This window comes from Rhinoraja longicauda, chromosome 29 (assembly GCF_053455715.1).
Source record: "Rhinoraja longicauda isolate Sanriku21f chromosome 29, sRhiLon1.1, whole genome shotgun sequence".
Classification (NCBI taxonomy): Eukaryota; Metazoa; Chordata; class Chondrichthyes; order Rajiformes; family Arhynchobatidae; genus Rhinoraja; species Rhinoraja longicauda.
Window position 1 is genome coordinate 1,587,792 of NC_135981.1, and position 15,089 is coordinate 1,602,880.

Sequence of the window (15,089 nt, forward strand, 5' to 3'; positions counted from 1 at the left end):
GACACGTGGGACTGGGGGCCATGGGGCAAAACTGCAACTGAGCCAAAAATACCTTAAACCAACGACTCACTCACCTTGCCTGCCCGCGTCACACAGCGATGCCTCTTTGCTGTCAACACCAAACATCAGCACCACTCAGGCCCAGGCACCGACAAGCCGAAGCCCACTGACTACAGAGAATGAGTGAAGCAAGTCCTAGAGAAGGTTGGGAACGAGAGCAGTGTGGCTGTGGTACAGACTAGGTCCAGCAGCAGATGAAGGCCGTCAGCAGCCTGGGTCTGTAACTCTGCCCCACTGTCTGTGCTTCTGCCACCTCGTCACCAGGCAGACAGCGTGGGCCCACCAGAAGCAGACTCACTACAACGGAAGCACTACTGCAGGATGGAGTATCGGGGAGGGGGGGTTAGTATTGGCCACCAAGCCTCCCACAGGCTGGTTGGAACAGCAATCTGTCCTGTGATCAGGCATTCATCACCTCACAATGGAGAGCACCAGGAGGAGGTGACAGAGCAGACTCCCAGTGGCCACACACGTTGCACCTCCCTCCCATACCGAACCACCCTCCCCACACCCACACGTCACACCACTCTCCCTCACCCAACCACACACACCACACCACCCTCCCTCCCACACGCCACACCACCCAGCCACACACACACACGCCACACCACCCAGCCACACGCCACACGTCACACCTACCTCCCTCCCTCCCTCCCCCCCACACCCAGCCACACACTCACGTCACACCTCCCTCCCACATCCTGACACGAAGGTGCGAGTCTACCCCGAGCTGCTCTTCATGTGTAAGAAGGTGCAAAGGGAGAGAGAGGAGGGCTGGGGGTGCAATCTGAGCTAAAGCCACTGTAAACTGCACTAAAAGAGGCTGTGACTTAAATCAGCACCTACAGACTCCTTCTGCCTTCACGGGCTCAAACCCAACGCTATAAGCCAAGGCCACTAATCTACAACTCATTGGCTTCTACAATCAGTTGTTACCCCCAAAACCTGGAGAAAAATAAAAGAGTGAAATTAAAAATAAGTCATGCTGGATTTGAAAGGCAACCTGCCGGGCCCTGGCAGTCAGAGGCTACAAGCCAGGGCGGAGAGGAGTTGAGAGAAGTATCACCCGGAGAACGTTACATCTGTACAACCGAAAACCACGTCTGCAAATGTCGGGATTATTTTCTCGCTGTGTAAAGTAGTGTGAGCCCTTCTGCTCCGTTACTTCTCCTCCTTCTTCTCCTCCTCCCCCTCGGTGGGGTAGGAGTGCCACGTGAGACGCTCCTCGTAGAACGAGATGACCACCTGCGGGCACTTCACGTTGGCCTCCTTTGCCGGTACCAAGTCAGCCTCGTCTGAGTTTTTCCTGTATGGGGGGGAACAGAGGCCGCCGTTAGCAACCCCAGCTCTTCAACCATGACTGCAAAGAACTGCAGCTGCTGGCATCCGGAACAAAACGCAAAGTGCTGGAGGAACACTGGGGTGTCAGGCAGCGTCATCTGGAGGGAATGGACAGGTGACGTTTCGGGTCAGGGCCCTTCTTCAGAGCTTGGGTATATGGAATGAGCCGCTGGATGGAGGATTCACAAAATGTTTGGAGTAACTCAGCAGGTCAGGCAGCACGGGCCCCATGCTCTCTCTCTGCTGGATGGAGAAGGTAGTTGAGGCAGGTACTATCACAACAATTTAAGAAACATTTGGACAGGTACACGGGTAGGACAGGGTTAGAGGGATATGGGCTAACCGCGGGTGAGTGGGACTAGTATGGACAGGGGTTGTTGGCCGGTGTGGGCAAGTTGGGCCGAGGGGCCTGTTTCCACGCTGTGTGAATCTAGTCAGGTGTCCAGAGTGTTTTATTGTCCCAAAGAGAACATCTCAGGCAGATGGGATCAGTTTAACCCAGCATCACAGGGACACACACAATGCTGGAGTACAGGTCAGGCAGCATATCGGGAGAGAAGGAATGGGTGACGTTTCAGGTTGAGACCCTTCTTCAGACTGGCATAATGTTGGGCACAGACATTGTGGGCTGAAGGGCCCGTTCCTGTGCTGTGCTCCATCATCGATGGGCACCCAGGGGTGGGACGGGGGAGGGTGACGTGGATAACACACGAGCTGGAGAGGGTGTGAATGGTCAAGAGCCTTGGCCCTTGGTTCTGGTGATATCCCTCCGTCACTGTCAGCTTGCTCGTTGATTCAGCATAATCTGCCCCCCCCCCCCCCCCCAGCCGGCACCACACAGCAAGCTCACTCAATCAATCAGTTCACCACACCAGGGCTACAGGTACCACAGTGATCCACTGTATCCACAGTGATCCACTGTATCCAGTGACCCACTGTGTCCACAGTGATCCACTATATCCACAGTGATCCACTGTATCCAGTGACCCACTGTATCCCCAGTGATCCACTGTAAAGCTGCAAACTCACCACTTCATGAGGAACATCAGCTCCCCGCTTGAATCTGTCGCTCCGATGATACGCTCTGGTTCCAGCCCCCGGGCAAACCCTCTCGGCTTCTCCTGCTGCAAGAGAGACAGACGAGAACTCAATGGGCAGGGGGACAGGGCGAGGGTGGGCCATCTGACCACCTCCACAAGCACGCAATCCAGGCCAGCCAACACAGGGAAGATGGACACAAAACACTGCAGTAACAGGCAGAATCTCTGGTGACATCTCAGGTTGTGAACCTTCTCCAGTCTAAAGAAGGGTCTCGACCAGAAACCTCAACCATTCCTTCTCACCAGAGATGCTGGAGTAACTCAGCGTTTTGTTTCCATCTTCGGTGTAAACCAGCATCTGCAGTTCCTTCCTACACAAGCCAATACAGGGGACAGGGTCTCTCTATACTGACTGCATAGAGCATAGAATGTCCAACTTTGAGCCTTGTCTGCAGCTCTGGCCACCAGACTGTAGGAAAGCCCCCTCGACTTCATCTACACCATCTAAGAATAAGGCCAATTAGGGCTGAAATGAGGAAAAACCTTTTCAGCCAGAGAGTTGTGAACCTGTGCAATTCTCTGCCACAGAAGGCAGTGGAAGCCAATTCACTGGATGTTTTCCAGAGAGAGCTGGATATCGCTCTTAGGGCTAACGGAATCAAGGGATATGGGGAGAAAGCAGGAAAGGGGTACTGATTTTGGATGTTCAGCAATCATATTAAATGGCGGTGCTGGCTCGAAGGGCCGATGGCCTACCCCTGCATCTATTTTCTATGTTTCTATTCCCCCCCCCCTTCAGGAAAGCTTCCCCTGAGACTGACCACAGGTTGCGTTTGTCACCCGCTGCCCTGCACCTTCACTGACCTCCTCCCTCTTCTTCTTGTTTTTATTTTCCTCCGTTTCCGTATCGGACTCTGCTTTCCGCTTCGGTCCCTCTGTTTTATCCACGTCATCGTGTGCTATTTTCTGGGACTGCAGGAATTCTGCGATGAGGTCGGGGCAGTCCAGGTTTTCCTCCGGCTCCCATGTGTTATCATCACTGCAAAATAATTCCGGTCACTGAATGCCGACACTTGGACCTGAATCATTTAGTTCATGAACATCAACCACTGAGCTGTGAGCTACTGGAACAGCTCCCAGTCCAATAACACACATCGATGATCCATCCGCAGTATAAATGAGCACTCATGACCCAGTGACTTAGCAATTCAATGCACTGCATAGATGTACAGGGCTAAAGACCCAAGAGGAAGAGAAGCATCTCACATTAGCCTCTGGTTTGTGCTTCTTTCCACAAGCTATCAAACTCTTGAACACTGCCCAACACAACCACTACCATCTCTGGAGAAAAAGGATGGGTGACATTTCAGGTCGGGACCCTTCTTCAGACAAAAAAGGGTCCCGACCCGAAATGCCAATCGTCCTTTTTGTTCAGAGACGCTGCCTGACCTATTGAGTTAATCCAGCACTTTGTGCCCATCTTTGGCATAAACCAGCATCTGCATGTAGTTCCTTGTTTCTACTCATTCCTGCAGTCCCAGTTTCCGCTTTGACCAATAACTCTGAATGAAAATTTGTTGCACTTGCTGCTTCCTGCTACTGGAAAGATCACTCAGCATGGAAATAAAGAGACAAAACCAGGCTGCTGTTTGTGACTGTGTAGGAAGGAACTGCAGCTGCTCGTTTAAACCGAAGCTAGACACAAAATGCTGGAGTAACTCGTTTATAGGCAGCATCTCGGCAGAGAAGGAATGGGTGACGTTTGGGGTAGAGACCCTTCCGAAGAAACGACCTGAAACGTTCCTTCCATTCCTTCTGTCCAGAGATGCTGCCTGTCCCGCTGAGTTACTCCAGCTTTGTTGTGCCTATTTGCTGTTTGTGAATACTCACTCCGAGAATCCTTTCCATTTGAGCAGGTACTCCACCTTGCCCTTGACTATGCGTCTGTCCAGCACTTTCTCCACCACGTACTCCTCCTCCTCCTCCTCTAGAACCTCCTCCACTTTCTTCTTGTTCTGCTTTTTCCCCACCGTGTCCAGTCTTAAATTGAGAAGTGAGGCGGAGGCTGTTTAGAAAGAAAAGTTTAACTCCTGTTAGAATTTGGAAATGATCAGAAAATTAATGCACAGCTTACTTTTCAAGGAGAGAATCCTCCAGGCTATGTCTGAAACAGGGTCTCCGGAGATGCTGCCTGACCCACTGAGTTACTCCAGCACTCTGTGAAACGTCACCTATCCATGTTCTCCGCAGATGCTGCCTGACCCACTGAGTTACTCCAGCTTTTTGCGTGAATCCTCCAGGATTCTGACCGTTTCATGGTGTGATCGGGCACAGACTATGCCCTGGGGAGCTACACGTGTGTACAACTGACACAATTTGCAAGTTCTGATCCTTGGTTTCAAATCCCAGCGGCCTATCTGCTGTGTGATTTAGTTTAGTTTAGTATATTACTGTCACTTGTATCGAGGTACAGTGAAAAGTTTGTTTGCGTACTATCCATTCAAAGGAAAGACTATACATGATTACCATCAAGCTGTCTGCAGTGCACAGTAAAAGGATAAAGGGTACAACATCTAGTACAAAATAAAGTCAGATGATAGTTCAAAGGTCTCCAATGAGGTAGACGGGAGGTCAGGACCGCTCTCCAGCTAATGGGAAGATGGTTAAGTTGCCAGATAACAGCTGGGAAGAAACTGCTCCCACCCCAGAATGGTTTGAGACACCTGTGCTTCCCAAACCTTGCCTTTCAATACAACTGCATTGAAAACTGTAACTTTCAGATTCAGGAACAGCTTCGTCCCTATAGCAATCAGGCTTTTAAATACTACAACCTCCAATAAGCTCCGAACTATAGACATTGGGGCAGACAAAATGTGTAGGAAGGAACTGCAGATGCTGGTTTAAATTGTAGATAGACACAAAATGCTGGAGTAACTCAGCGAGAAAGGCAGCAAGCATCTCTGGAGAGAAGGAATGGATGACGTTTTGGGTTTACGTCGCCAATTCCTTCTCACCAAAAATACTGCCTGTTCTGTTGAGTTACTCCAGCATTTTGTGACTAGACATGGGGGTATTGGTTTTGTCTTTTTGCACTATTATTGTTTGTGTGTGTCTCCACACACACACATATATACACACATACATAATTGTGTGTGTATATATGTATATATATATATATATATATGTGTGTGTGTATATATATATATATATATATATATACACACACACAAATATATAAATACATATATACGCACACAATAATATAAACACACACAATATATATTTCTATATACATACTCAGATATACACACACTGAACTTTATTCTCGTTTATTATTTTGTTTACGGTGTACTATGTTTACATATTCTATTGTGCTTCTGCAAGTAAGAATGTCATTGTTATATCTGGGACAATAGAACACTTGACCTTGCACATGACCCAGCACAGAGTGCACACACTGAGCCTGCAGAAAGCAATTCACCAATGTCCATTTTGGTAAAAATGACAGGATGATCGAGGCTACCACTGTTCTCCTCCACAGCCGGTCCCCACAGCCTGGTGTGGGCTCAGCTCTCCAGTGTCTCCTCCCCCCCCCCCCCCCCCGTCCTAATCCCTGGGCTCTCACAACCTGCCACTGATCAAAACACACATCCCCTTCAGTCAGAGGGTGGTGAATCTATGGAATTCATTGCCACAGAAGGCTGGGGAGGCCAAGTCCGTGGAAGTTTTTAAGGCATAGATAAGATTCTTGATCAGTTAAGATGTCAGAGATTATGGGGAGAAGGCAGGAGAATGGGTTTAGGAGGGAGAGATAGATCAGCCATGATTGAATGGCGGAATAAACTTAATGGGCTGAATGGCCTAATTTTGCTCCTATCACTTATGGCCTTATGAAAACCCGGTTAACTTGCAGCAAAAACAATGTGTCATAAAGTCAATTTGCACAGCAAAGATAGATTGCAGTTGTTTCTTTGGCCCAGGCAAGATCTAACCAGGGCTTTGTAAAGTTATACATTGATCCTAAGGGATTGAAGTAGTATACAGTGCTGTGTAACTTATGTCCTTAATATGTCCTTATGTCTTCCAGATATGGACACCAACATTCTAAAGTCTTCTTTTGACTTTCTGAAACCATTTTACACATCAATGTACATGCAATCTTATTGGATCCCCCGTTTCCAGACTTTCACCATTTGATTGCCAGCATGGAGTTGGGCCGAAGGGCCCATTTCTGTGCTGAATGACTACCACTCAAGCTACTCTGTTCAATCTGCTTCACATGCAAAATAGATTACTTTGAATTTGCAGGATTTAATAAAGACAGTAGACAGCGGAGGCTAGTTACATTTTGCAAAAGATATTAGATACAAAATGCTGGAATAACTCAGCGGGTCAGACAACATCTCTGGAGAAGAGGAGTAGGTAAGGTTTCGGGTTGTAACCCTTTTTCAGTTGAACCGAAAAGTCACCAACTCCTTTTCTCCAGAGATGCTGCCTGTCCCGCTGAGTTACTCCAGCTTTTTGTGTCTACCGTTGGTTTAAACCAGCATCTGTAGTTCCTTCCTGCACAGATACATATTGCCGATGGGAGAACAACCCCTTTATACATACACTAACTCCTGTTGCTAAGTGATCAAACTACTTTCAGTTCCACGAGACTTAACCTTGGTTGATATGGGGCTTTTCTTGGGGCTTTCCTCCGAGCCTCATTCACCAGATGGACAACATTCATAAACAGTCCCCGATCCACTACTTTGCTATTTGTTTCCCCCTAAACACAACACGAAGCAAAGAGACTGCAGATGATGGAGTCCAGAACAAAGGCAGGAGACTGCAAGAGCTCAGTTGGTCAGGCAGCATCTTTGGAAGCAAAAGTCAACATCTTCAGGTCAAGACCCTCCACCAGGACTGACGGGTCACACAACCTGAAACGTCGACCCACATCTTTAGCCTCCACAGGTGGTACTTGACCTGCTGAGCTCTTCCAGATTTCTCTGTCTAAATCCATGCTGGGGTTTTCCAAACATTGTCTAAAACAATGTGATTTAATGCATTATACTTCTACAATATAGCAGCCAATTTGTGCAAAGCAAAATGCTACATTGCAAGGCACAAAGAATTGGAATAACTGAGTGGGTCAGGCAGCATCTCTGGAGAAGGTGACGTTTCGGGTCGGGACCCTTCTTCAGAGTTCACATATCCATGAGCTACTGCATGACCATCTGAGTTTAGTTTAGAGATAAAGTGTGGAAACAAACCTTTCAGCCCACCGAGTCCACGCCAACCAGCGATCCCCGCACATTAATACTTTCCTGCACACACTCGGGACAATTTACAATAACACCGAGCCAATTAACCTACAAATCTATACGTCTTTGGAGAGTGGGAGGAAACCCATGCAGGTCACAGGGAGAACGTACAAACTACCGCTCTACTGTTGCGCCCCTGTGCCGCCTAACCGTGCTGCCGGAGTTACTCCATCTTTTTTTGTAAACCAGCATCTGCAGTTCTTTGTGTCTACACATTGATAAAGATTATCTGGTCATTATCACATCGGTGTCATTAAAACCTGTGCAAATGGACTGCTTTTTTACTGTGCTGTGGGACTCTAATGATCTTATTTGTTGGAACACTTCGGCACCTGTTACCTCTTCACCTGCTCGTCTATTTTTTAGGAATCCCGAGCTCCATGAATACAACTATCACGTTGCCATTTATAAAATCTGTGCAAAACTGACTGCTGCATTTTCTGCATCACAACAATGTCTGAACTCCAAAATAAGGTGAAGACACAATGCGCTGGAGTAACTCAGTGGGTCAGGCAGCATCTGTGGAGAACACGGATAGGTGACGTTTCACAGAGTGCTGGAGTAACTCAGTGGGTCAGGCAGCATCCCGGGAGAACATGGATAGGTGACGTTTCACAGAGTGCTGGAGTAACTCAGTGGGTCAGGCAGCATCCCGGGAGAACACGGATAGGTGACGTTTCACAGAGTGCTGGAGTAACTCAGTGGGTCTGGCAGCATCCCGGGAGAACACGGATAGGTGACGTTTCACAGAGTGCTGGAGTAACTCAGCGGGTCAGGCAGCATCTCTGGAGAAAAGGAATGGGTGATGTTTCACAGAGTACTGGAGTAACTCAGATGGGTCAGGCAGCATCTGTGGAGAACATGGATAGGTGACGTTCCACAGAGTGCTGGAGTAACTCAGCGGGTCAGGCAGCATCCCGGGAGAACACGGATAGGTGATGTTTCAGGTCGGGGCCCTTCTTCAGACCGATTCTGGTAAAGTGATTGAAATCAGTGAGTTCTGCACGGGTGCAAGGCAGCCCCGAGCGGAGAGTGTTGGGGGACGGTGCCAGTACACATTCGGAACAAGAATCATTTGATATAACCAACAAAAAGGCAGGCATCGCTGGGGCAGGAATAGAAACATGCAAAATAGATAGGAAAATACCTGCAGATGCTGGTTGGGTCTATCTACGATAAATTGAAGCAACTCAGTGGGTCAGGCAGCTGGAGTAACTCAGTGGGTCAGGCAGCAGCTCTGGAGAACATGAATAGATGACGTTTCACAGAGTGCTGGAGTAAGTCAGCGGGTCAGGCAGCATCTTGGGAGCGAAGGAATGGGTGACATTTCGGGTCGAGACCCTTCTTCAGACTGAAGAGACCCGAAACGTCATCCATTCCTTCTATCCCGAGATGCTGCCTGACCCGCCGAGTTACTCCAGCATTTTGTGTCTACATACAAAATAGATGCAGGAGTAGGCCATTCGGTCCTTCGAGCCAGCACCGCCATTCAATATGATCATAGCTGATCATCCAAAATCAGTACCACGTTTCTGCTTTTTTCCCGTATCCCTTGATTCCGTTAGCCCTAAGAGCTAAATCTAACTCTCATTCCTTTTCTCCTCTTGCCAGCTGTCCCTTTCCTCGAGACATGTAACTGATGGCTCTGAGAGGAAAAGGCAGGCCCCATGCACAGCCAAGGCAGCCCAGCGCACAATCATCATCACAAAGGGTTGTTTGCATTCATCCGAGCTCGGGACTCCTGAAAAATAAAGGAGCTGCAGGAAAGGTGACAGACACAGAGGGGTTCCAACAGAAAAAATCATTAAGAGTCAAAGAATCAGAGCACAGAAACAAGCCCTTCCATCCAACTCACCTATGCCAACCAAGATGCCCCATCAACGGAATTCCCATCTGCCCACGTTTGGCCCAGATCCCACTAAACTTTTCCATCCATTTACCCGTCCAAATGCCTTTTAAATGTTGTTATACCACCTGCCTTACTACCTCCTCTGGCAGCTTGTTCCATACACCCACCATCCTCTGTGTAAAAGGTATTGATGCTTTTAACATCAGGGGAATTTGTAGGCAATTATCACTAATGTATAAATCAAGACAGAATCCAAGAGCAAAGTTTATCTATTTTTAAAACTAGACCAGATGTGGCAGGACATTAGACAAAGCCCAGGTGGTAAAATAAATTTAAATCCCCGCCCAGCGACGCCACTGGATATTAAAAGGAATCGTGATTTCAAACCGAAATCAAACGGTGAAAACAAGCATCTAAAATAACCATTAGAGTGCACGCAGGAAGCTTCCATTCCTACGATCATTACTGATTCAGAGATTTCAATGTCACCTCTCATTAAAAAGCTGTCACTCTCTCCCCATTTAAACCAGCAACAAAATCCATTTAAAGAAAGACGCAAAGTCCTGGAGTAACTCAGTGGATCAGGCTGCATCTCTAGAGAACATCGATAGTTGACGTTTCTGGTCAGGACTCAGCATCCTTCCCGAAGAGTCCCAACTCTGATGCATCACCGATCCATATTCTCCAGAGATGCTGCCCGTCCTGCTGAGTTACTCCGGCATTTTGTGTCTTTACCTTTACCTGCTCTCCCAAACCTCATCGCATCAGGTTGACACACTGGTCAACCTGAGGAGTACCTTCAGCAACAGTTAAACACAAAATGCTGGAGTAACTCAGTGGGTCAGGCAGCATCTCTGGAGAGAAGGAATGGGTGATGTTTCGGGTCGAGACCCTTCTTCAGACTGACCCAAAATGTCACCCATTATTTCTCTCCAGTGATACTGCCTGACCCGCTCAGTTACTCCAGCATTTTGTCTACCTTCAATTTAAACCAGCATCTGCAATTTTTTTTCCTATACCTTCAGCAACAGACTGGTTCCACCAAGATGCAGTACAGAACGTCACAGGAGATCCTTCTTCCCTGTGGCTATCAAACTACAAAACTCCTCCCCCTTCTGTCATGGGGTAGACTGACACCCCTCCCCCCCCCTCTTTGCACATCCCCAATCCTTTTTGTAAACCGGACGGAATCTGCTATTCCTTGTTTCTACAAGTGTCATTAAATGTTTTGTAAAACCTTTCCCCCAGAGTAGCTGAGGAAGTGATAAACATTCATGCACTGGTGATCAAAGGTCCGATTACCAAATCTTCTGGCTAAACCCTGCCTGGGAAAATCAGTACAGGTGCTCCTGAGCTTCCGATGGGGTTCCGTTCCGAGAAACCCATCGGAAACCGAAAGTATTGAAAGTTGAAATGCATTACAATACACGCGATCACGGGGCCGGAAGCGAGCAGCGGCTCGCTACCGTTTGCACCATCGCAAAGTCATACTATCGCAAGTCGAATCATCGTAAATCGGGGAGAACCTTGTTTGTGTAGGAAGCAACTGCAGATGCTGGTTTAAACCAAACACGGACACACAAAGCTGGAGTAACTCAGCGGGTCAGGCAGCAACTCTGGACAAAAAGAATAGGTGACATTTCAGGAAGGGTTTCGACCCAAAATATCAAGTATTCCTTTTCTCCAGAGATGCTGCTTGACCCGCTGAGTTACTCCAGCTTTTTGTGTCTATCTTGGAAAATCAGATTGTCCTGAGAAAGATGAATGTTCAAATAGAATGGAGAAAAGTCAGGGCTTACTGGAGCAGTTTGAAGTTGCAGCAGCCTTGGAGATGTGCAGGAGAGCTGGTGCACCGTGTGTTCTAGTCACAAAAGGATTCCACCACACTATCACGGCCCTGACCGACCAACTGCTTGCTACATTAACTAACAACAGGAGTTTACAGCCCAAAGGCATAGGTGGCAAAAACATACATATTTTATGGCTATAAATGCAAATACTCCATTTTACAGGCTGTTTAAATCACACTAGTGATTATTCGCAGCACATTTAAAGTGCCATAAAAACTGCTTGAATGTGCAAATTGCAGCACTTTGTTATGCAAACTCAGTGTGGGAGTTCAAGTCTTGAGTCAATCTTCATCCCCCACTCCCATCAAAAAATCTTTGAGCTGGGCCCTGCCTCTTCAGTCCTGCTGGTATGTTAACGTGCAACTATAAAGTCAATTACATCGCTCATCAGAAGCTGACATTGACTCAGGACCTGACACATACCAACTTAGTTTTTGATTTAGAGATACAATGCGGAAACAGGCCCTTCTGCCCACCGAGACCGCGCACACCAGCGATCCCCGCACATTAATACGATCCAATTTTTAATACTATCCAATAGGGGCAATTTTACATTTATACCAAACCAATTAGCCTGCAAACCTGCATGTCTTTGGAGTCACTTTTGTCTGCAGTTTCTAGATGACCAAGACACTAGGATAGCAAAAAAGAGCTGGAGGAACTCCCCGGGTCAGGCAGCATCTCTGGAGGGATTAGATGGACAACATTTTTGGTCAGGATCCTTGTTCAGACTGAGAGACACACAGGGAGAGCTCTCACTCTTAAAAACTCCTGGCATCTAGCTCACAATCTGATGAATGGTCCCAACCCGAAAACGTCACCTATCCATGTTCTCCAAAGATGCTGCCTGACCCGCTGAGTTACTCCAGCACTTTGTGTCTTTTTAAATTTGGTAAATCAGCACCTGCAGTTCTCTGTTTTCACAATCAATGCTGCTGGATTTTGGATGTAAACAGTAATGGTCTACTCTTTAATTCAACCTTAGTCACAAACCAATTTTGGGTTTCTTACTAAAATTCCACGACTGCTCAGTTTTAGTTTTGCTTGACAACAAAAAAATTTTGGGGGGGAGATTTCATTATATTTTGAGGTACAATATTTCAAGCTAAACTCCAGTTAATTTGACAGGCACAGGCTGATGGTTGTAACAGTATGTCTGATGTGTCTCTGAGCTGCATCACTGCCAGCCTCACACTGCTAGTACAGCACAGCACTCTGTATTCTGGTAACTGTCAATGACAGTTCCCAGTTCTCCGACCACTCTTACTGTCTCCGACTACATTATATCTCTGTTTGCTTTGTTGTCATCTTCTCCCAACTAACAATGATCTATTCTCCATTTTCCTTTATCTCAATTCCATCCTTTCACACCTTACACTTCCTTATCTAAGTATCTCCCACTCCCCTGACATCAGTCTCAAGAATGGCCTCGACCCAAAACGTCACACATTCCTTCTCTCGAGATGCTGCCTGTCCCGCTGAGTTACTCCAGCATTTTGTGTCTTTCAGTGACAATTCTCAGTAAGTCACATGAAGCACAGTAGTGCAAGTCTAGTATCACCTCACCGAGGATCAAAAGCAGGTAACTTGTTGCAGACTAGTAGGCATGGCTCAATGTGCCAGCTGCCTTTCAATGATAGTAATCCTGCCTCAGCATCACAAGGTTGCAAATACAACTCCAAAAAGGGCGCCACAGTAGATCTACTGCCTCACACCACCAAAAACCCAGGTGCAATGCTGAGTATGGGTGCTGTCTGCGTGGAGTTTGTGCGTTCTCCCCGTGAATGACTGCTTCGGGGTTTCGTCCAAAATCCTAATGACATCCCGGTTTGTAGGAAGTGGGTTAACATAGAACTAGTGTGAATGGGTGATTGATGGTCGGCATGGACTCAGTGGGCCGAAGGGCCTGTTTCCAAGCCTTATCTCTAAACTAAAGACGTCAGTTGCCCATGTTTTACCAATAACGCAGCACCAAACGAAATCTGCACTATCAGAGATGATGCCTTTTGCATAAATACAAACCCGAAGCACATGTCCTCTGAAATGAACATTAAGCCCTCACCAAGGGTATTCCCCTCAGACTTCAAGCAATATTGAAATCATGTACAGCTTTTTCACTTACTAAACAAGTAAGCGAAAAGATAATATGCAAAAGCTTTTCATTCAACCTCAGTGCACGCAACAATAAACTATACTATAACTCTCTCTAACTCTAATGATAATCGTGCTTTTCATTCTCTCCACAGATGCCACCTGGCCTGCTGAGTATTTATAGTGCTTTTGTTTTTATTTTGACTTTGTATGTGTGCTATCAGCCAGGCAGAGGAGAAGCCTTCATTCACCTTCACTCCCTTATTGATGAGGGACCAGTCAATGCAACATTCCCCAAGTTGCAGCCTAGAATCAGCTTGGATTGAAGTCTCCAGAACCCACAGCCTCCTGGCTCAAGAGGCGAGAATGCTTGATGCGCCCCAAGCCACGGCCAGCTGCTTAAATGCAGCCAGTGCTGGATTTCGTTATTTCAGCTCATGGTCTGAACCTGCAGGTAGATGGTGTTCGCAACTTTAGAAAAGGCAACGATTGAAATGTAGACCCATATCTTTTTTTTAAATTAAAAAAAAAAGACGTGCCCGACGGTTAGAATGTATTTCAAACTATCTTCTAATCTCGAGGTTATTGGGTGCTATTTTGTTGGTTTGTAAGATTAAAATAATCTGAAACACACAAACAAAAGGCTCCACACAACCGGGTACGGGCCACCGCGCATGCGCACTGAGCGACAACATGGCCGCCGCAGAGCATGCCGGGAATTGTAGTCCCACGGCCTCCGTTTCTCGTATTTGGCGCGATTACACCCCTCGTAACCTCCCCCCTCCCTCCCCACCATCCCCAGGACGGAGTCTAACCGACGACGTGGGGCCGATACCCGGCGACGCCATAAAATACCCCAAAACAACGATGAGACCCCGGGTTTTCTTTTGCCGCGAAACCCGTCGCGCATGCGCAGCGGCCGGCAGTGCAGCCCGCTTTGGGTAAAAAAAAAAACCACCAAGGAAATTTTAAAAACAAAACCCCGAGCGCAGGGCATAGGGGGAAAGGGAAGGGAAACAAATGCACTCGAAAGATTACTGCCGGGGGGCGGGAATGCATTGGAGACGCGCTGCACAAACTCAACCGTTTTTGCAAATTTTAAAATGTTCGGTTTTTTTCTTTATCCCGTTCGTTCCCCGCGCACCCTAGCGCGCGAGCCCGCCCGCCCGCCAAAGGCAAAGCCCCAACTTTTGTGTGGAGATGCGAAATAAAATGCGAGAAGGGAAGGAGGATGGCGGGTTAGAAACGGGAGAGGGTGGGAGGAGAGGGAGGGAGGGAGGCCTAGGCCGCGGGAGAAGCGGCGATCGCCTCCCCGAGACAATACCCGACCCCGCCCGTCTCTCTCCCCTATCCCCCCCCACCCCGACACCGCCACAACACTCCCGCTCCCAGCACAACACCAACGACAACAAGCGGCGGCGAAGGGGCGAGCCTGAAGCAGCTTTACTGACCCATGTTCTCGCTGCAGATGGTGGGCGCCGGCGCCGGCGGGGCGCGGGGGGAGACGGGTCTGTGGGGGGAGGGAGGGGGGGGCCCGGAGCCTGGCGGC

General features: G+C 48.0%; 1 protein-coding gene across 1 annotated transcript; it reads right to left on the reverse strand.

The window, feature by feature from the left end:
- Positions 1-718: 718 nt before the first annotated feature.
- On the reverse strand, positions 719-15,065 carry cbx1b (chromobox homolog 1b (HP1 beta homolog Drosophila)). The gene is made up of 5 exons (XM_078424976.1): positions 14,992-15,065; positions 4,332-4,506; positions 3,306-3,480; positions 2,431-2,525; positions 719-1,366 (listed from the first exon to the last, which is right to left on the reverse strand). Exons 1-5 carry the CDS (start codon positions 14,993-14,995, stop codon positions 1,222-1,224), a joined length of 594 nt encoding a protein of 197 aa, XP_078281102.1. The 5' UTR covers positions 14,996-15,065; the 3' UTR covers positions 719-1,221.
- Between the last annotated feature and the right edge of the window lie 24 nt (positions 15,066-15,089).